General features: G+C 40.1%; 1 protein-coding gene across 2 annotated transcripts in view; it reads right to left on the bottom strand.

Annotated features, from left to right (window-relative positions):
- Positions 1-23,064, bottom strand: part of llgl1 (LLGL scribble cell polarity complex component 1) — a 36,541-nt gene that overhangs the window by 7,049 nt on the left and 6,428 nt on the right. For both annotated transcript variants that reach the window (XM_028042293.1, XM_028042292.1), the window contains exons 3-18: positions 13,480-13,561; positions 13,231-13,391; positions 12,997-13,143; positions 9,608-9,770; positions 9,369-9,504; positions 9,131-9,185; positions 8,598-8,752; positions 7,602-7,822; positions 6,540-6,607; positions 4,944-5,109; positions 3,394-3,498; positions 2,319-2,611; positions 1,331-1,481; positions 1,120-1,258; positions 289-602; positions 22-213 (exon numbers count right to left, since the gene is read on the bottom strand). In XM_028042293.1, the coding sequence (XP_027898094.1) occupies positions 22-213; positions 289-602; positions 1,120-1,258; positions 1,331-1,481; positions 2,319-2,611; positions 3,394-3,498; positions 4,944-5,109; positions 6,540-6,607; positions 7,602-7,822; positions 8,598-8,752; positions 9,131-9,185; positions 9,369-9,504; positions 9,608-9,770; positions 12,997-13,143; positions 13,231-13,391; positions 13,480-13,561 (2,548 nt within the window). The remainder of the gene's footprint in view (positions 1-21; positions 214-288; positions 603-1,119; positions 1,259-1,330; positions 1,482-2,318; positions 2,612-3,393; positions 3,499-4,943; positions 5,110-6,539; positions 6,608-7,601; positions 7,823-8,597; positions 8,753-9,130; positions 9,186-9,368; positions 9,505-9,607; positions 9,771-12,996; positions 13,144-13,230; positions 13,392-13,479; positions 13,562-23,064) is intronic.

The following is a 23,064-nucleotide window of genomic DNA, read 5'->3' as shown; positions in this document are numbered from 1 at the left end:
GACACGTCGTCCTGCTTCTACCTGAGGTCGGAGGGTGGGTATGGTAAAGAGGTGCATGTCTCCGAGGTTGGTGAGGCAGACGAGTGTGTGTTCGCTGTAGTCTTCCTGAGCAGCGGAGTTGAAAAGAACTAAGGCCACTTTCCTCACCCGGCAGCCTTCGTGTGCCGTCAACTTGAACTTGGTCTTAGCGCTCACTTTAGGGAGAGAGAACACCTGCAGGAGGAAGATGGTAAAAACTGTAACCCTGGGAGTAATAAACAAGAGCTCAACTCGTCTTCCTGGCTGTACCTTGAGCTGCTCCTCTGAGGCGATGAGGACAGAGTGAGCGTTGGTCATGTCCGGAGCGATGGCGAGGTCCTGTGAGGCTTCGTACGGATCTGGTAGTGGTTTCCCTCGCCCGTCCAGGACGCTGATGGACACCACGGGCGCTCTGTGCATCAGCTGGATCTCCTTCCCCAGCACCGCCTCCACACACGTGCCGCTCTCGCTCGCTCCTCCCCGCTCACACGCGCGGCCCGATCCCACGCCGGGGACCTCCAGAGCGTAGGCGTACACGCTGCCCGAGTTGGTGCCGGCCCAAAGCGTGGGGCCGTGGTGTGTACCTGACCCACACACACACACACAGACACACACACCGGGTTGAGAGTGATAAATATCTAAATACAGCAAAATTAAAAACCATTCCTACCCCAAAAACGTGACATGTTAACAATGATCAACAACACAAAATGTTAAATGATGCATCAAATCCCATCGACAATATGGATCAAGATTTGAAAACTTGCTGTTCACAATCACTCTTCTTCCAATCAGACTCAGCCTGAGCAATTTAGCAAGAAAAGGGGAATAAAAATTTCAGTCTCAAAGACATGCAAAACTGGTATCAACAATCCCCAAGAGACTTGTTGCTGTAAATCCAACAAAAGTTGGTTCTACTGAGTATCAGCTGAATAGAAACTTACTAGTTTTTATATTTTTAAACCATTTCGATAAAACATTGAGGTTTTGATGGGATAAAATGTGAATAGGCTCATGGGATAAGTAGTTTCCGAGATGCTCATCAACCAAATGCAGAAAAATAAACACTGAAACTATATTTTTAGAGTAAGCAAGACAAACCATCACGCAGAAATGTGTCAGCGAAGCAGAGACATCTGACCACTCCTGACAATGAGTCGTCCGCTGACCGAGGCTCGATCCGTCGCTGCACAGGAGCTACTTCCTCCTGCTCTGCCAAAGCCGCGTTGGCCTCTTGAACCTACACCAGAGACGTCGTTAGCGGTCTGCAGAGCCCGGCTCGGTCCACATGTCACAGGAGGATGTGTCTCACCTTGCTGGTAGGAGTGGTGATGGCACGTTTCTTTCCAGACACCCTGCTTTTACGGATGCGTCTGAAGCTTTGTCGAAGGGATTTCTTTAAGGACTTGACTCTGGACAGTGGACCCTCCATCGCCAGCGAGTCGTTAGGATGCAGAGTGCACCTGAGAGAAAGTGCGGAGCAGCCATTGATTAAACTATTCAATATTTACGAGTCAAACAATAACGTAGACAAGGATGATAAAAGAAGTAGAGTGAGCCGTTTATCCCAGGATTTGTGCATTTATACAATTTCAAAGTACGTTTTCCAGCTCTTCTAACAGTACACTTTGGAGATACAAACAATACACATGAAAAAAAATTCACTACTATAATATTTTTTTACTGTTCTGAATAATGCACTGCTATAGTATTCAACGTTCTACAGCAGTGACAAGGTCATCTAAAATAAAACAAAATTTAAAACATGTCTCACACACAATACACACCCGACCGGTCAGAGAACAAAACACTAATTTAACAAAAACTCTCACAACTTCGATAACCTTGCTTAACGTAAAAATATAAATAAGCCTTTCTTTCAATTACACAGATTAATTCAGGTCATTAAGCCATTAGGAATAATAAATATTTATTACATTAAAACAATCCAGACAAATCTTGTTAACGTAAATAACATTCCTGCTCAAATTAAATATACAAAGAAAGTTAGAAAACATTCTCCAAGCCTTCTGGTATTTAGTAAATAGAAATAATTTTGGTTATGATAAGTGATTAAAAAAAAGACATTTTTGGTTTGGTTTAACTTCAGATAGTGAGAAAAAAAAGTGTCTTCTGGTTTCAACGTAACGTTTTCCAAAACTGCTCAATTTGAATATCAAGCATCTTCAATGACTTTATACAGAAATTAAGCATTTTCCAAACATTGGAAATTCAAGCATTTTCAAGGACTTCAAGCACCATTATGAACCCGTTGATCCCCCAACCGTCCTCTTCCTCACCTCGCCAGCACCGTGTTTCGCTGGTGGTAGTCAAACAGGCCGAACCCGTGACTCGTCCCGAAGGCGATCAGGTTCCACTCCGTGTGCAGCGCCACCGCCGTGACCGACGCAGGCGGCAGACACTGGACCAGCACCTGCGGCTGGAAGCCCGGTGGGAAGGGCGCGGGTTTGAGACGCGCCTCCAGCCTGTCGTGGCCTTTCCAGGTGAAGCCCTCCCTGTCCTGCAGCAGGTCCACCACCGACACGTCCACCGAGTGGTCCGAAAGCTCGTCGTTAAGAGCCAGGACGATCACCTGTGGAGAGACGGCTTTATTATTCTAGGGCAAACGGTTTACTCTGCATGAAGTCAACATGTCCCGTGAGCCACACTTTCAATTAGTCTAAACTGTATTTTCAAGGTTTTCTTTTGAGGTTTGACGTTTTTACTCATTTTCTGATTGTTGTACCTTGTCGTTTTGCTCCGGAGCATAAAGGGTAAAAGCTTCGATGGTGCAATAAAAGGTAATGTGATGGCTCTACATTTATCCAGCCTCACAGAGGTCGGAGCATCACAGCAGATAAACTGTCATTTCCATCATGCTAAGGGTCTTCTGGTTAGAATCCAGCAACTCCATTAGCTGGAAACACAAGTCTACCTGTCTACATGACAAAAACTGACGGCCAGATCTCATTCCATCAGTGTTTTCCTTTGCCAACAGCTTCTACTTTAGTTCATTCCGTGAGAAGGGGAGGGTAGGAAAACATTTCCAGATGACAATGACGCAGAGGACTTCAACATTTTTTCCAACTTTGAAAATAGATGCGACAAACTTAGCAAATATGAAGCCACAGGGAATGTGTGTTGTAAACAAAGCAAACAGTGCGAGACTTTTTTTTTCCCCAAAGAGTGTCAAACTTGAAACAATAGGAGACTCTCTAAGTGAAGCTGACGTTATAGTTACACAGCATGAAGCCTTTTGACGGTGCAGTGTACTGAACATGCTCTGTTGAAAACTGCATTTACTGATTTTTGTTTTGCAGACTTACAGTGCCTTAGAAAAAGTTGGAGAAGTGAGGTGAAAAAGCGGATGCTCACCTGGCCGGCTGTTCCAGCCACCAGCAGCTTGTTGCTGTACTTGCACAGACTGATTTTCTGGATGCCGAGTCTGGGATCGTCGCTGTACGGGTCAAAGCAGCCCACCTACACAGGCAAAAATGAAAATTACTGTCATTCATTCCTGAAAAAACAAAAAAACAACAACAAATAAAACACTAAATAATTTTTAGGGCTGCAACTAACAATTATTTTATTAACTCCTCGATTATTCTGATGATTAATCTTTATTTTTTAAATGCACGTTCTACAGATTTTACATTTAAGCACTTAAGCCTTTTTATGCAGTATTTCAGGATGCAAATATACAAATAATCCAATTACCTTTAGAAAAGAAAAAACTTTTTATTGCCTAAAATGCTTTCAGTGAAGCTAAAACCACTTGAGGAGTTTTGCCTAGAACATATTTACAGTCAAATGTGTTTTTATCTTAAATGCAAAATATATATATTTTTCTACAGTCTTAGCTTAATTACTGCTCTGAATATGTTCGTTTTTTTCACCATATTGCCTTTTTAAAGTCTGTTGACTCCAGTTAACTAATAATAATTTACTAAATTAGTTGACAATTATTTCAATAACTGATTAATCACGATTAATCGTTTCAGCCCTACACAGTTTTGTCGTTTTTTTAATAGTGGTTTATTGCCATCTAACAATTTGTGATACACAATCTTCAAAGCATCCAAGAGGAGAAACTAGGACAAGTACCAAGTCGTCTCAATCCGATTTCAGCTGCAACCTGAACCTCCTTTCTTCCTTGTTTATTAGCAGTCCCTCCACCCTTACTAAACATGCAAACATGCACATTAATCTGTCGCTCTCCCACACAGAAACGGCAGGAATTCCTACAGAATCTTTGCTCACATGGAGGCAGAGTCTCTGCAAAACAAAATGCTGGAGAAGCTGATGGCAAACACACGCAGACATGCACACAAGGAGAAAGAGAAAGAAAGAGAGAGAGCCCATAGGTCTGGTTTTTATTACAGCTGAGAAAAGAGGGAAGGTCTCTTCATCCCATATGAGGGCCACATTCCTCAACATGCAGCTCTGTTACCATGAGACCCAAGAGGAGAAATGCGAGCGTAGCGAGTTGGAAAGACGAAACAATGCAAAAGGGAAAAATAAACAAAAACCCTTCTTTAAAGTGTTCAAGCCTGTATTTTCACTATCTTCTAATCTTTGTTTCACTTGAAATACCAGATGATGTGAGCTAATCCTGCTGACACACCGATACTCGCTCGCTGTCGTGTGGTGACTCATCTCCAATCTTTTACTTCCCAACTCCTGAAATTACTCACACTCCAAATATAAATCAGCTTATTAAACCACAATCAGACTTCAGCCTGTTCAAAGCCAAAGTTTTAACTACAAGAGCTGGCATCCAAACACATGAAAAGCATCCGATGGGAAAAAGAGGCCACAGATGTAGCGTTCAGGGACTGAGTTAGTTCCCACAGCTGGCAAAATTGGACCCGGCGTGTGAACCCTGAAGAGGAGACCTTGGTTGGAGTCGTTCTTTCAGTCCTTACCTTCCTGAAAGGGGGCCATTCCTCCTCCTGCTGCATGTCGGTGTCGTTGCTGGAGTCGGGCGGCTCGTCGCAATCGGTGTGGAAGACGTTGGCCGTGCCGAGCTTGTAGAGCGGCGTGAGGGCGACGCCCGACGCGTCCCAGAAGCGCACCGTCCCGTCCTCGTGCCTGGAAACGCGAGATAAATACAATCAGAGGAAATCAAACAAAGTCATGACTGATGCCGTTTACACCGATGAGTGTAGCTTAGCACATCAGAGGGGGGACTTTTCTAAAATAAGACAATTTCCAACTCTTTTACGCTGCCTTTTTAAAGACGAAAATGTTTCAAATGTTTTGTCTTTTATCATTTTGTGGTGATAGCTTTCCTAGCTGAATTCCGCATTTTATTTCTTTGTTCTTTCCAAAAAGAAATGCACATTTCCAGCATAGAGACTGAATCTTCTTTGTCCATTTGTAAAAAAAAAAAAAAAAAAAAAAGTTCCAAAATATCAGAAGACCTTACGATGTTGATAAATGTTGGGTAAATATTGCAATGATGATATCCTCTCTCTCTCCCTCTCATATGTGCTTCCAGCATTTTGTGACTTTTTGCATTGTGGACAATCTCATGTGCAGCTGAGACACCGTTTACCTGAATAAATATTACACTAGCACTAAAAACACAAGTTTATAACACTTTGAATACATCAGAAAACAACTACTGAACTCCAACAATCCTAATATTGCACACACTGATATTGCATAAACAATATATTCACAATATGCTTGGCAGCCTTAATTTGTAGCTTAACTAAAATAGTAACACTGACCAATCAGGTTTCTTTATGCACAAATAACCACAACAGCACAAAATATTTAACAAAATTTCATATTCAATCTGCTCAGTTTTTACTTTCTTAATAGTGGAATTATGAAACTAGTGCATGGAACATGTAAAAGTCAAAAATTCAGGACTTCCAGTATGCATGGGCTGGTTATCAGTCTCAATAATTGCCAAAGCTGTAAAGCTGCCATTTGAAAACAACTGAAATATCCCAACGTTCCTGTGGTTTGGTTTAAAGTCCTTCCAATGAGATGTAGTAGAAAGAACGAGCCAGAGCGGCCGGGGCTTTCCCCGACTTTTACAGGACAAAATTAACACTGCCTTTTTGCCAATTCTGCTGCTGTGCACTGCCAGACAGCTGGCTGAAACAAAGCTGTTACCAGAAAACACAAACTGCCATGGAGTGCCATGTCAATGCATCAGACTCAAAATTAAAAAATACATTTTACAGATAAAATAAAGCAGAAATCTGGACTATTTCAGCAGCAGCAGGGACTGTTTTTGTGTTGAATGGCAGCGTAAATGCTGTTTCACAGTCTGGTTTCTGATTAAATTCATCATTCCACGAAAATCTAGTACCAGACCAAGTCTAACTCCTGGCAGGAGTCGCAGGTCTAACCGTCCTGACAGTCAGATCAGCGTCGGATCCAGCTCAAGGTTCTGGCTGCTCTTGTGGTGTTCCTCCTCTTTACCATCAGAAATGGCGTGAAAAACATGCTCTTGTTATACTGCGTGTAAAACTGAGGCTTAGTAAGTGTGTTAAAGCACAAACCCGGTCAAAAGCAGCTCTTGCTGTTTGGGTGGAGGCGCCAGATTCTTTCCTCCACATATGGGCCAGCTCTGCACAAACAGGGGAGAAAAAAAAGAAAGGAAAAGGAGTTGGGGCAAATTAGGACCCTAAAAAAAGCAGCAGTAATTGTTCGCTTACTAAATTGCCCCGAACAAATAAATGCTTTTGCTTTGTTTTCCATGTCGTCGTGACGCCAGCTCGAACATTTACTGCGGTGAACATATTCTCTACTCTTCTGCTGCCTCCAGTCTCTCTGGTTTTGCCGCACGCAGACCAACAAAGAGCAGCGATTTACCAACACAGCACCGGCAGCTGTTTGTGTCCGTCTGCATGAGTCTAATCTGCCACCGATCAAACAGCTGATCCCAGCTAAAAGACTAACGGCTAACACCTGCTATTTAAGCTAGGGACTAGGCCTGTTGCAATAAGTAATAAATCACTTAATAATTTACATTTGCATGATTTGTTTTTATCTTCTCTCTCTCCTTCTACCAAAAACTGGACGACAAGTCTTCAGTCTGGTACGTTGGTCTAAGCTAGTCACTTGCTTGAAGGACAATTTTCATAATTCATTTTATTTGTAGTTTCTGTTTTGTTTATTTTGTCCCAGTGAAACATTCATTAGAATTTTATTGATGAATGAGCTCTTGCATTACTGTGCCATTGCTAATATATTACTTGAAAATGGCCTCAAAACAACATTATTGTTTATCGCAATAACTTCTGGAACAATTTGTCGTCTAGTAACATTTGTTAAATTTAACTTTTAGGGGTTTCAATGTCATCCAACACACCTGTTTCTCTTTATTCAGATTTCTTTTGAACCTTAAAATAAAGCCGAACATAGAGAGTTAACCATGCTCCATTCCAACATGTCAGGTTAAGCCGTTTACCTCGGATTCCCACAAACTGATTATCCGGATTACACATCTAACCCACTTTAAAAACTAACCCTGATGTTTACAGCGACTTGCCAACAGATAAATCTTCCTTTAAGCCTGCTGGGTTTGAAGAAAAGACCTTTTTCCTCCAGCGGCTCCTCACCATGTGTGTGTGCTGCCGGCTTCGCTGCGCCTTGCCCGCGTTGATTAACCTCTCCCAGAGTTTAGGAGGCACACTGGAGATGTGGCAGGAGCAGGTGATGGCTGATGAGTGGAGGGGCGCGAGGTAGGGTGTAGGCAGGGTGGGCCACCCCGGGGTCTGTAGATCGATCACAACCAGTTCCTCTTCCAGCAGCACCACTAAAGCCGACGGGTCATCGCACTCTGGGAGGGAGAAGAGAGGAAAAACTGATTAAAGAGGGAAGGGGAATAAAACACATCTTAATAAAATAGAAGCTTAATGAAAAGTGATGCAGTGTCTGGTTCAGGTGTGTGTGTGTGTGTGTGTGTGTGTGTGGTGGGTCATGAAGCACTAATGACAGCTGCACTTCACACCTTAATCTTCCTCCAAACTCTCTAATGGCCTTGCTTCACCAAGATACACCAATTGCTAGTACATGTTTTTTTTTTTAAACGCACGTAGATGTTTTTTTCCTTCCACTAAACTTTCCATCAATAATTGTGTTCTAGAACTTGAAACAGCTTCTATACAAATAAAATTGTTGTTGCTTAGCCAGCTTATGGAAGATGTTAACGACCGTCTGGTGATGTTTTTTGTATGGCCTCATAATATTTAAATGTTCTGAGAAAATTTACATACATTTTTAAACAAATAAAAATATCATTCTGTTTATAAATAATACTGGGTTACAAAATTTTTTTTTGGACGTCGTCTGTTTTTTTTCCACTGAATTAGGACTATTTTCATTCTGAAGATGACATTCATTTTTCTCAATCAGGTCAAGCTTTTATTCTAATTTGATTTAGAGAAATCCAATCTTCTGACTAAATTGGTTACATTTTTGTGTTGTTGTCAGTTAATTTTCGTTAATATTACTCATCCAAAAACCAGTGTAAAATGAGAGCTTCACTTTTAAAATTAGTGGATAAATTCAAGTAAATGGCATTGTAAATTCTCTAATGAGGGTCGGACCGTCACCTTTGTCCGGCTCCATGTTGTGGATGGTGAAGAAGTCGATGACCCGGGATGTGAAGTCCAGAGTGACGTGCTCTTTGTCCTGCTGGATGGTCAGACAGTGGCGGTCTCCGTAGCTGGCTCTGGGCATCCCCCCACTGTACAGCAGCACTGGAGGACTGAGACACAAAATTGCAGCGAATATTACCTGGCTGACTGTCATTTTACTACAAGTTACTCTCAGGACAGGAGAAGATAAATAGAGACAATCTGGAAAGTAGAGTTTTGATGCATTTCCATGGTCCTAAAGAGAATGGAGCAGTTTGATTGTGGATAAATTTACTTCAAAAAGATCCACGGGTTTCAACTCCCTTTTATAAACAAAAAGGGTTTCCGTAATTTAAAACGATTGTTTCAATTAGAAGCAGTTTTGTTTCAAGTACAAAAATCCCTAGCCACAAAACAGACTTTAAAATGCCAACTCTTTGTGCTCAATTACGCCAGAAATTTGAGACGGTTTCAACATCCAACAAATGAACTAAAACTAAAACACTCACCCTGTCTGTGAAGTCCTCCAGAGGATTTTGTTGATGGCTTTGCAAGGAAACGGACCTGTGAGAAAAACGCTGCAACTGTGAGAACAGGACTGGCTTAACTCAAACTAATATCCCTCGCATGTTTTAGTCCAAACAACAAAAAAAACACCATTAAGCCAAATTTAAATCTAGAACTTCCACAAAACACGACTGAACTAATAAATGACGTAGCCTTCGAGTCTGTGTAGACATTTCTCACCATATGGGATGGTGGATGATGCTGGCTGGTGAGTGCAAGCGTTGCCACTGGTAACGGGCCACACAGCGTATCCTCCATCGTTATGGGAACTGACGAACAGGCTTCCAGAGCGCTCCCACACCAGGCTCTCCAGCTGCTGCAGGAAGGTTACCACAAACACACACAACCAGCAGACATGAACACACGAGGAGGAAAAATAAAAATAATAATAATGTGACCCAGCTTTGAGTTTTAAGTACCTGCTTGCCGAGGAACAGCTGGTCAGCGTGGCGAGCGCCCAGATCCCACAGGACCACCAAGCCGCGGCTGTAGCCAATCAGAATCTTCCCTGGCTGCTGAGGATGCTCTTGGAGGGATTCAACTGGCCCCAATGACTTCCCACATCTGTACTCATCTGGCAGGCTGTGGAGGGGAAAAAAAAAAGAAAAAAGGAAAACATCTGTTAACTTTTGCCAGAAAACGGTGGGATTTGAAAGCAGCCCAGGAAATTATGAACTCTGATTACTTCAGCAACCCGTTTAATGCGGCATATTTTCCATATATTTGGTCACATTTTGCTTTAATGTTTGACCGTTTTAATTTGAAAATGCTATTTGAACCAGCAAACAGTCATCAATGAAATAAAGGGACAACCTGAAGATTTAAACAACTTCCAAGTCATCTTAGGCGTAAGCAGAATAAATTTTTAGGTTTTTCTTGATTTATTTGAGCTGTTCTCTGATGACTATACAATAGAACATGACTTTTATAAGCAGAGTTATTATACACATAGTCTCGCATATAGTTAAATTAGGATAAATGTCTCAAAGCAATGTGCAGGGAAGCTTCTTAAACATAGGCTTGATGTTTGACTTAATGTGATGCTTCATCCAATCTAAGACCAGCTTTGACGAAATAACTTATTGTGTCAGAGTTTGAACTACTTGAATAAAAACATGTAACCGTCAGATACAACCTCTCTGCGTCACCTCAAATCGACCGCTAAAAGGTTCACTTTAAATTGTTTTCTTTACAAAATTCAATATTCAATTGCTGTATTTATTTTATGTAATACAGATTTGAACTGTATTTTATGTAATACAGATTTCTCTGTGTACCGTTTCAGCCTTGTTTTATTTATCAGTTATTATCACCTAAACTTTTTAATATTTTACTCAGGATTTCAGACTCTACACCCTTTAGTACTTTTATTTTCATCTCATGTCGCTTTTACATAAATAAAACCTGTTCAACTCCTTCAAACCCAACATTTTTCTCCACCTCCTTATGTTTAGCTGCGTTTAATAAAGATTGTTTGAATAAAATTTGGGTTTTATAAAAGACATTTAGATTCTACAAAAGCCCAACTGATCCTGACAGACAAATATTCCAAATATTATCTTAAACAATTACAGAATCAATTATAATATACATTATAATATCCTGGTTTGACTAGGACAGCAAGTGTGTACATATCCACAAAAATATGAAGGAAACTATTTGTAAATTTCAGGAAAAAGTATTTATATTTATATTAGTATTTGGACAAATTGAAGCTCATATCATCCTTGAAGGCCCAATACATAATGTAAATAAATCATTAAAAAATCCAAATTACCACAACATCCATGATCAGAACAGGATGCAGCAACAAAAACTACACAGAAAGGGAAATATTATAGAGGGTATAAACTCTTAGAGGTGATAAAAACAGCAGAGCTCCTCACTTTACTCCAATTTCCAGAAAACAGTTCAAACTTGTATGAAATAATCAAAGAGCAGAAGCCATCTGTGAGAGATAAGGCTACAGCGCAGCCTGTCAACATCGAGATGAAGCAGAGTTGCAGCTTGTGGATCAGACAGACATTCTTCTGAGGCAGCGGAGGAATGTGGAACAGGACACACCCTCGAGATGTCAGAGGATTCCCTCGGCCAAGGAAAAAGATAGAAGAAGAAGGAAGGGGTAAAAAAAGCAGCAGAGAGGGAAAGAAAACCAAACCACTGAGGTTTTCTGGACTCTTCAGTATTGATGAAGCAAAGCCAGCCCATCCCCTCCTCCCCACCCGACACACAGACAAAACATCTGACTGCTGGGATGGAGCTCGCTGAGGAAGATCCTCTCCGGACGCAGAGAGGCAGAAACATTCCTAACATAACATGCCATTGTCTCTGTCTGTGTGCTCACAAGTATTTTTAGGGAATCCAGCATCCTGTTGCAGAATCCTGGTGATGCGCCATAGACCTCTGTGTATGTGTGTTTTTGGATTTGTATGCACTCGCTTCCCTCTGCATGTGCGCTTTTGGATATTCAGCTGAAACCCTTCCCCGACCGGAACACCGAGTTTTGGCAGCTGGTACAAAGCGTCACTGTCTGAAATCTCCATTCGTTTGCACCTACACACACACAAACACACCCACACACAGAGCTTACCAAGGCCTTCATTACATCTCAGTCCTGCTGGCTCCTCTCTGCCAGCCTACGTTAATGAGGGATGGCCAAGCAACAATTTTTTAAAAAGGTATTCTAAATCATTTTATGACGAGCTCAGATGAAATTACTGTCGGGCGTTATCGACAAACCAAAACCTGACTCTGACAGAGACATCATCCGCATCTCATCCACACGCTCATCTGTTAACGTATGACTACAATTTTATTTAATGTTTTTTACCTGAGTTTTACATTCTTGGTCAAATAAGGTAAAAACAAGTTTAGGAAAAAAAGGCAGAATGTCTGTCTGTGCTCCACCAAACACCATGAACCTTTTAAACCTGACCTGCCTGCTGCTGAGAGGTACAACACAAATATCTGGATCAGCAGATGTGTGTGTGTGTGTGTGTGGGGGGGGGGGTGATCTACTCAGCTGGACACGAGCAAAAGAGATTGGACTGTTTAGAGTTTAATAGAAACCATACTGTGACAGACAATAAGAGAAAACAAGGAAAGATTGGATAGGTTGTTTCAACAGCTACATATTATTTAGGTTTTCTGCAATGCCAAGAACTTAAGCATCACTTAGAGGCATGCCAAATCAAATAAGAATGTCATTGAAATAAATGAACATTTCAGTCATTTATTTCATAAAATTAAAAATTTGGCAGACTACTGGATTAAGCATATGGATAACATGTTTAGTGGGAGGAAAAGCAACAGAAACAAGTGAAGCTCAAGAGTCTAACCTTAAAGAGATATTTACATGTATTGAGGACATTGGCTACAAATGCCACATTTGTTTTATTAAACCATTCTTCAGAGATGTCAAAAGAAAAAAGGACTGGACTGTTGCTCTGTGGTTCAAGGTCCTCTTTCAGTTAAAAATTCATTTTAAATTCATGCAAAAGAAGCCCAACCAAGTATTGAGTGCATGTACTGTACAGAGCATGGACATACTTTTCAGTATGCTCATATTTCTATATTACATAAGCAGAAGTAAACACTTTCAATGTTCCACTGCGCATGTAAAATAATCTAGAAATTATGTATTTCACTATTTAAATTCACTTCTCAGTCATATACTAATGTAGAATAATGTAGCCGACACTCATGTTTTGCTTCAAACCTAAATCTGGATATGATGTTCATATGCATCTTTTTATATTGAGCTTAATTTATGTACAGAACCTGCTTTTCATTTCTGAGACTGTCTCACCTCTGCGTGACCTGGTCCTGCAGCAGCGTCTGGCTCTCCTTTAACTCAAGGCGGGGCAACTCCACAAAGTAAACGCCTCCTCCTTCTGTTCCGACGCAGAACAGGTCACATGACTTTAGCAAGAGGAGGACAGTCACATGCGTGGCGCTGACACAGAGAGCAAAAAAAATAAAAAATTAAAAAGGGTTTAAAAAAATCAGAAGCTACAGTCCTGCATGGTTTTTCTCCTCCTACCTGCAGCTCTCAATCCCAGGCCTTCCAGGCAGAGTGTAATTATCCACTTGTTTAAGACAGACTCCGCCCTCTTTCTTTGCCCCGCCCACTTCTCTGTGGGGCCCTACCACCAGTTCCCAAAGATAAATTGTGTTGTCATCCAGCAGCGACAGGAGACGACCCTAAGACACGGAAATAACTCCATGAAATTAATTTGAAAGAAGAATATTGCAAACAGAAAGCAAGATGATGTTTTTTTTTAACCCTCACCTGACCAGGTAGGAAGTGGATCTGAGTTACAGCGGTGGTGTCTTTGTGTAGCCCTGTGAACTCGACTCCAGGAGCCCCGTAGCTGAAAGGTTCTGGTCAAGGAAATCCACAACTCATGAAGCATTTCTGTGTTTATTTACTTACGATAAGGCAGAAAAATTAAACAAAAACCTGCTGGTGTCTTGAAATGACACTAGAAGCTTCATGCTTTCTAATGAGAGAGCTAATCAATCAATCAAATTTTATTTGTACAGCACATTTCAGCAGCAAGGCATTTCAAAGTGCTTTACATCATATCAAACACAGAAACACAAAGTCATCAAGTGGGGGGTTCTTGCTTTTTAATCCATAAAAGGTTTACCGGTTACAGTCCTACTGTGTTATATGGAACGAAATACCTATTGGTATTTTTATTCCCACTCACGCTCACAATCACACAGTTTAAAACGATGCAAACAGCCTTTCAACGGGCTTCTGGCATGAGGCTCCGTACACCTCTTTCAAGGAATTTCAAGCAGGGACTCTTGTCGTCCCTCACGGATTTTTGTGCAATTCTATGGTACCTGTTAGTGTCTAGAATTTACAGGGTTTCCGTTACGCACAGTGACCCTAAGATTTTCTTCTTTTAAATATGTTTCTGTATGACAAGTCATGTTCCTTAATACCCATTATAATCTAATCAAATTAGCCAAAATAGCAAGTTACCTGAAATTGGGATGGACCGTTTTAAAAGTTGCGTTCAATAGAAAACCCATAATTTTATGTGGTAGGTAGGAAGTTTCAACTGAATGCAGAAATGTATTGAAATGTGTGCAGAAACTGCAGGAATAAGTTTATAAGCATGAAGTTTTAATACAGCATAGCACCTGCATTTTTGTTCATTTCTGACCTCCAGCACATTTTCTTTTTCCTTTCAGTTATATGTTAATGCATCATAGTGCACGACACTGTCATTGATGATCAGACATTTAATACGATGGTAATTATCTGTGTTTATAACTCAAGTCATTGTGATGACATCTCTCACAAAGCTAAGCTCACAATAGTTACAAAATTACGTGAAAATTTGGATCTAAATGGATTTGACAATTAAAACCTTTGATAGAGAACATTACTAAGGTGACAATGCACAAATACAAAAACTGCACAGTATCCTACGCATTTCGTTAATATAATTATACTCTCCACATAATTTCTATGCATGGCAACGTGAAAATATCTGGAAACATTTTTAAGGCTCCTTAAAAACAAAAATAGAAACAAAATAAAACAGCCACATATTGAAGGTTATGATCCTAACCTGTAAACTTGAAGACGCAGCGTCTCAGTGCCATAACAGGGGAGAAAGTAGAGCACTATAAACAAAGATCATAGCAATTATCAGCACTAGATGACGCACATGCCTGAACCCACTCGTCTGTATGCTTGAGAGTGTGTGTAATTAACAGGGATTTTAACAGCCCTCTTTTTCTTAGCGTACCAAGTAAAGCAGAGTTGATCAACTTTGGACTACACTCAAAAACTAGAGCTACACACTTTAAGAGATGTGTGTAGCTCTAGTACTTACACACTTAAACCCAATGCTTACACAAAGCTGTGGAAATCTGAGCAAACATAAGTTACTCATTTTTGTTTTTGCACATAATCGTATTACTGTTTATAAGCCGTTCTGAATTGTTTAGAAAAAAGGCGATGTGTTAAGAGTCCTTCTTTTCTGCTCCTATTCTGTGCATTCAGATAGAAATCAACCTCCATTTTCCTCATTAGTTCCCCTTCTTCCCTCCATTTTGTGTGATACCCATAAACTAAAAGCTGTTACCACCATTCCCCAGTGTTTTAACTCTTACCTTACTGTCTTACTGCTTTCTAGTCAAAAGAAAGTGGGGGCCCACTAGGGTTTGTGGTGAGACCTTCTTTATCGGCTCCTATTCTCATTCGTAGAAACCCCATAGTTTCCACCTCATCTCCACCAGCTTGGTTTTACTTTTAAATTAAATCCCCACCTATTTCGCTACGACCCACTGCTGATCCCCTGGAGGCCAATCAGAGTGTTATACTGGCATTCCTGAGTGTTGTCACTTCCTGACTCTGTGTTTTATTCACCACAATAACACATGCCTCAAACAGCTGGAAGTCGAGGTGTCGGAGGAACGTTCGGGTCATGAACCGTAGCTCGAGACAAAAAAAGAAACACAAAAGGGTGACTGATAGAGATTAAGTAAGCCATTATTTTAATAAGTCGTTTTCTAAAAGTACTTCAATTAGTTTACACAAGACATACGATAGATTGGACCAGTCAAAGTCCAAATTCAATTAAAATCAGACTCTATAAGTCTGATTTGAATTGAATTGAAAACTAAATATTATAGGGATTCTCCATTCAAACACACCCAGCTTGAGCCAATTTGTCAGTAAAATATGCAAAGCTAATAAAAACAAACCACAAAAATAACCAGCAGCTATAATTGCAGCAAAAGACTTAGACTTACTTTATTGTCATTGCACAAAGACACGACTGTGAATTTGGCAAAGAAATGTCGTTGCTAGGCTACTGGAGTACACAGAAAAAAAATAATGAAAAACTATCAGTGTGACAATAAATTTCGACTCTGAAAACCGATGCCATAGATTTTACGTTTGTAATTGTTAAAAACAAAACAGTGTACTTTCACTTGCTCCAATACATGAAATGCATTGAAATGGTCAAAAACTTTAACGAGACACTGTATTTCCACAAATGGCAAATTCCACCGTCTGGCATTCATAACCATCTTAAAAACTGAGAGAAACTGCTGCAAAAGGTTTGTCCTGTGAAGATATGTTTTTAAAATATCCCCCCATCTATTCATTTTAGTCAAACCACTTCATATCAGCTGGAATCAATGAATAAGATTTGTATTTGTGGTATGCCAATGAGAACAAAGCAAAAACCAAGAAAGTTGAGGTTTTTTTATTTATCAGATAGCTTGACAGAAAGCAGATGGTCCTCGCTGGTTGGTTTGTACTGCAGCAAAGTTATGTTGGCCACAGCTCACTCATCACAAATCTATACGGCTCCCAGCACACATTAGACTGGAATGAAGGCAGGGGGCGGGGGAGTGAGGACCACTAATGACTATTTGGGAGTCTGTCACAGCCTTGACTTTTAGCCGCCCTGTGGCACCGCTGGCAGGACCAAAACTGCTAGGATCACCGCTTCCAATCGTCTTCATATCTCACAAAAAAAACCCCTCTGGCAGGGAGGTGGCGGTAAAGATAATGAGATATTTTTACTGCCAGTCAGAGAAACATGAAAGCTGAAGTGTGACACATGATTCACGGCTCTGGGACACACACGCGTACTTCATCGGCTTCCTGGTTGCATTGTGTCAGAGAACAGCTGGTGGAGGGATTCCAGCCATGATGTCAGCACTTCCTCACAACGATTAGTCAACAATACAGTCTCTCCCACTCAGACTCCAAACCTTATCCCCATGCAAACATGCCAATGACACAGTGTGTCCCCTAATCCGTCACCCAGACCTAGCAAGGTCTTAATCTGCACTCCTTACCCATGACTTATCCAGAAACTATTAAAACTAGGTGTTAAAAAGTAAACAGCTCACTTTGTACCATTAGGGGGCACAATTATGATCTTCTACATTATCTTAAAAACAAACAAAGACAAGTGCAGTTGGCTCAGTGATGCAGAGAGAGAACAGGGATAAAGCGATTTCACGGTCTGAATACAGACAAACAGAGGGCATTGTCCCCCTTTTGGACTCTCAGCCAACACCCTCGAACACACACAGAAATGTGGTGGAATATCGAGACGGAGAGGAAGAGAGGACAACCCCCTGCGATCTAAGAGTTAGTGTACAAGCTGACCACACACAGAAGGACAATTTAGCTTCAAGCGAGTGTGGAGAAGAGTTTCAGGGGCGTCTGGAAAGTTCAAAATGAAGCTCTGAGTTTCACTGAGCATTTCTTAGAAAACAAAAGAATCATATCTGTCACACAGGCCAAACATCTACACCCACCAACTGCAGAAACAAACCCATCTCTTCTGGAGATTTCGTTAAACACAAGCAAAACTTTTATCAGCTTTATGAAAACCACTATACTGTAGATGCATTACAAAGACATTTGTCAAGCATTTTTCCATTTTCAACCATTGAACGCACTACAAACTACAAACAGTAAATACAGATGTAGGTAAAATGTTCAAATTGTTTAAAAAAAAAAAGAAGTGGAGATGCTGCGGTGGGGCAGGGGTAAAGCACTCAGTCCTTGACGTGGCTGTCACAGGTTCGAGTCTCAGTCTGATGACGGTTGCAGCATGTCTGTCCTCTCTCTCATTACCTACTTTCCTGTGTAACCACCCTCAAATAGACCACTAGAGCCAATCAAACCTTAAAAAAAAAAAAAAGGAAGTAAAATCAGTTTCACAGTACAGTGGATCTCCACCTAGTCGCAGCTCAGTATTTGTTGAGTCATGGATTTTTCTGAGGCGCAACTCCAAATTATTCACGGAAGATCCGACTAATCATTCTTTTTTTTTTTCCATACAACCCATCTCAATTATTCAAAAGAAAAAAATATATATATATAAATAAAACATGACATGACAGAAATTTGGCGTTTTGACATTGGGTCTCTGTCTCTTTAAAAAGTTCCTACTGTTTCAAACACTCCGCCTTCGACATATCACAGCGTTCCTCCGTATGTTATGTTGTTCATGAGGGAATAACATGACATGATGTAAAGAATAAGCTTTAAAATAAACATTTATTTACTCTACTAATAATTTGATTAAAAACTGAATTTCATCAAACAGTGACACATCAAAAAAAAGCAATATCTTCAATGAAACATACAATAGCAAAACTGCTGGCAGTAATCTTCCTCAATATTAATCCAGAGAGAAAAGAAAAAGGTAGGCAGCAAGTTAGCAGCCATAAACATCCACATTTGTCCACTTCACGTTTTCTCATTTGATTGTTTTCGGACACTTTGATTTGTCAGTTCAAATAAATGTTTTCTTTTTCACGCAACAACTCACTCATTCAGCGGCAACTGGGTTCAAATCGGGGGACATCACACATCCCTTCTTCTGTAAAAGCAGGCCCCTCCAGCTTGTTGCCAAGTGTTTGTACGTGTGCGGCCATTTATTTATGAGGGCATGTGGGTTAGGAGCCCGACACAAACCAAATACACAAGAATGTGCAAAAGGTTACGACACAAAAGCTTGGGAAAGATCAGGATTTCAAGGGTCTTTGTATTATGAGGAATGTAAATTAAGAAAGGGGCCAAGTGGCAGAGAAAAAAGTGAAATATTAAGAGCTAAACTGCAACAAAAACTAACTTGAGTTTGTAGAAAGTGAGTAGACAGTAAAAATATAAAAAGAACAAGAAACAACAAAAGGGTTTAGGCTGGAACCATCAGGTCTGGTCACCACAGGACATTTTGAGATAGAATATCCGCTCATAAGTTTCTGGTCCTAATGTCCGAGTGCAGCACGCCATCATGTCTGCCGCTGAACGGATTTGGACAGTTTCTGTGAACGTCCAGATTGACATGAAGTTGCATGAAATCAAACAGGAAGTTGATGCATGAAAACTGTCCAGTGAGGCTGAATTAAAAAAAAAACAAATTACAAAGAGGAATGGACGAAAATTCCTCCAATGATAGAGAAAATGTATTGCCAGTCACTAGGCATAATGACAAATATATCTGTCAAGAGCCAGTTATGAGTACAGGAGAATATCACTTTGCACGTAGAGCCACAGAAACTTTTTCTTTAACTTTCACTTCTTCATAAAAGTCCCAATCGTCTGCCTGGTTCACCATCATTAGTGTAACAGTCAACCAACAGTCAAAGGAACTCAGTACTACACCATAAAGTTGCTATTAGTGACCAACAGCATATAGTAAAGGAAATTCATTCACCAAATATTGAACACATCAACTTAGCTCATGACATGTACCGTTTTCTTGAATTTTAACAAGTTAAAGGGGAAAAATTTCATATTTAAAACAAACAAAGAAGAAATTTACTGGAAGAATAAACTAAGTCAAACCTCATAAGGCCTAAAACTAAAACAGCTGAACTAAGAAAACGAGAAGAAGACTGTACTTTTTTCACTGAACATTAGTCGGCTGCATGACGTTGCATTAATCATAGTCTGAAAGAACTCCTTTTCTTGGAAATTTGGTATTTAAACACAAACCGTTTCAGATCAACAAACCGTGGTAACCACAGTCACAGTAAAACTGGAAACAGGACACTTTAGCAGAAGAGAAACAAAGAGTAGAAGTAGAAGAGAAAAAGTTACAAAGCTCCAATACAAATCTATTTGTATTGGAACAAATACATTTCACCAAGTTGGACAATTAAGATTCAGCACATGCAACCAAAACAGGCCGATCACAAACAGCTGTGTACGACCAACAAGATAACAGAAAGCACCACAGCAATCTTTAAACAGCATGCACCAAAGCTCTGCTGCATGGGTGTAAATATTGGCTCATGTTTAGCTGATGCTGAGGATTCACGGTCACAGTTTCAGTCTGATTCACCAAGAGCCGAACTTGTATCATGTGATCATTTTTAACCTAAAAAAAAAGAAAAAGAGCTGGTATCTGACTTGCTGAGGTGCAGACTTTTGAAATCCTCCCGGCTGCAAGCACTCCTCATCCTAGGCAACTGCCCCGGTTGTCTTGGAAACCATTTTAAATGCTCCCTTTATTAAGACTAGACTCAGCAACAAAGCTCTTACTCTCCTCATCCACACACACACACAAAGTGGGGTGCGGTGGGGGGTTAACGCAGGGCAGTGCAACATGCATTCCAGGACAGAAGACAGACTGCTTAAGATCGCCCATCCACCCCCGCACACGATCTCATTCAACACACACACTCACACACACACACACAGGGGGATGAAAGGGGTGGAATCAAAAAGAAAAACAATATGTTGTCCCTTCCCCTCAGTTGAACCCCAATCTGTGGTCAAAGCAGTACCTCTCAGGACATAAAAGCTGACAGTGAGAGGAGAAGAAAGGGAAAGAACGAAGTAGAAACTTGTGGAAGACAACGCAAGTGAACAAAATGATAAGAGCGGAAAACAACATGGATAGAGAACAGAGGTTCACACTAAACAAAGACCACAAACTCAGACATGCAGTAGAAGTATATAATATCTATAAGTCAATTAACTTTCTGGATCTGCAAAGCAGCCAGAAAGTTGCTGCTTTGCATCAGTGGCAGGCGTACCACCTTATGATTGGCACTAAATACTTAAAGGATGTTATGTGAAAAACCAACATCTGTTTTTCAGACAAGACAATGTTGACAAAGAACAAACACAAGACCTCGTGATGAAAGACCACTGATGAAACTCCTGATAACTTGGTCTGCTTTCTGAGATACTGTCAGCTAATTGACCATGAGGTCAAAATGTCAGCTGCCTGTTTTCATGTCTGAAAGAGAGACTATATTGGCTGTTGCAGTTCGTGAACTGCTTTAGATGTTGCACTAATCTGCGATTGCTCTTGCAGCTGAAACACTAATTATTACGTTGTTTAATATCCAGAGCATTAATGCAATAAGAAAAATGTTTTTCTGAAATTGTTTTGAAATACATTAAAAGGTTGATATTCCAAAAGAAGCTACGCAAAAATCAATCAAACTAAAAAGGTACTTTTACACGTTTTTAGTATAAAATAATAATTATTATACAAATAAAAGCTATTGCAATATTTTTTTTTAACAAATTCAGCAAAAAAAAAGATGCAAATGGAAGTTTTTCAGCTTAGTTTTAAGTTTTTAGACCAAGTTTAAGAGCAGCAAGCCTAGTCCAACCTAAATTTAAAGTCGGCAAAAGATCAAGCAGAAGTGAAGTGAACGAAATTATGTTTGACTGAGAAGTCAGTAAGACACATCATAATTAATGAATAAAATGTAGAAATGAAGTTGTGATGTTGCAAATTAAAGGTCAAGCATGTCAACTTACACAAAGTTTTGCGAAAACTATCCCCTTATAAGAGTTTTGTCCTTTAAAAAGAGAAAGAAACAAAGAAAATATGGAAAAATGAAAACATTTTCCACCCTGGAAAACTACATACGTTTCCAGACCTTTCAAGACTGTGTAGGAACCCCAAATCTATCTTTACCTGCACAGACTCTGAAAATTACAGCTTCCACCGCAACAGCATGCTTTGCAACCACACATCAACTTCCCAGACAATAGCTCCGTGGGGTTAATTACAGAGAGCACAATGCTCTAGTTAAAGCTTCAGTGAGCAGAGGCTTGGTAACAACTAGCTGGAACCATCTAACTTCTCATGATAACCTCCATTTGCAAGAGAGAGAAGTTGATTTATCTTTGAAAAAAAGTGAAGAAACCCAAAGTAAAGTGTGGGATTTATGTGCTTTGAATGCATCATTGGTGCCACACAAAACAAAAATAAAATACACTGTATTACACTATTAGACTGTGTTTTACATTGTATTTTTGTTTAAAAGCATTTTATAACAAGAGTATTACTGGATTAATCTTTTTTGTGCTTACACACATGTCATTTGTACAAAAGTGAATGATTCCCAAAGCTTTGGAAAACAATATATTTAAAGTCTGTGCTTTGTACAAAATTTAATTGCAGACCAATCACTCGGTCAATAGCGTGGTCACTGGTTTAGGCCCACAGGTTCAGAGTGAGAGGGACGGATGAAATAAATAGTACAGGATATGCTGCCAAAAACATTATCTAGTAAAATAATTACTCGAACTACTACATGGTTTTACATATAAAATTAATTTTTGAAATTTGTTCTATTTTGGATAATAAAACAAATTTCACAGGGTTCGTCATTTAAATGACTAATTTGTTGTTTTTTTTTACTGCATTTCCTGTTATTTAGTGTTACTACGCAAATTAATATATTAAAAGAAATTATTAGTTTTTCACCAAGAATATTTCCAAATTTTGCAGTTGATTTTTTTTTTATTATAAATCTTCAACATTACTTGTACCGCGTTATTTAAAACCTTACACAAAGTACACATACAGTATTCACATCATTATGTATTAGCTTCTTAAAACCACGTCATTAGTTATGCTACAATGCTCTATAATATCTTCCTGGGTTGTAAAAGCCCAGGTTCTGTGTGGACAACTTTCCCACAACCCCAACAGAGCTGAAACCTCATTAGAGACAGGGTGAGAAGTCAGTATTGTGTTTTATGGCTTTAATTGAACATAGGTGTAGCTTTACAGTAGAGCCATTTCTCCTCTTTCCTCCTCCCCCGTCCTTACAGCCTCTGTTTATCTCCATCCGTCTCTGGGGTGCGAGAGCCTGGTACCACCAGCCTCCCGTTCTCTCTTAAAGCTCTGCCTCAAAGAGTCGATTCTCCACTCTAATGCATCTGCAAGCGCAGGCTGCAGCCTCCTTTCACACATGGATAAATGTGGACATACCGACTATAGATCCATAACCAGCTACTATGAATGCAAATCGAAACACTTCTCCTCAACTCTGCATATCAGATGTTCACATATACAAACTACACGCTACAACTTTATATATGAACCTCAAAACATTC

The sequence above is a fragment of the Xiphophorus couchianus genome, chromosome 16 (assembly GCF_001444195.1).
Source record: "Xiphophorus couchianus chromosome 16, X_couchianus-1.0, whole genome shotgun sequence".
Taxonomy (NCBI): domain Eukaryota; kingdom Metazoa; phylum Chordata; class Actinopteri; order Cyprinodontiformes; family Poeciliidae; genus Xiphophorus; species Xiphophorus couchianus.
Note: the sequence above shows the minus strand (reverse complement) of the source record. Positions and strands in the feature narration are given on the sequence as shown.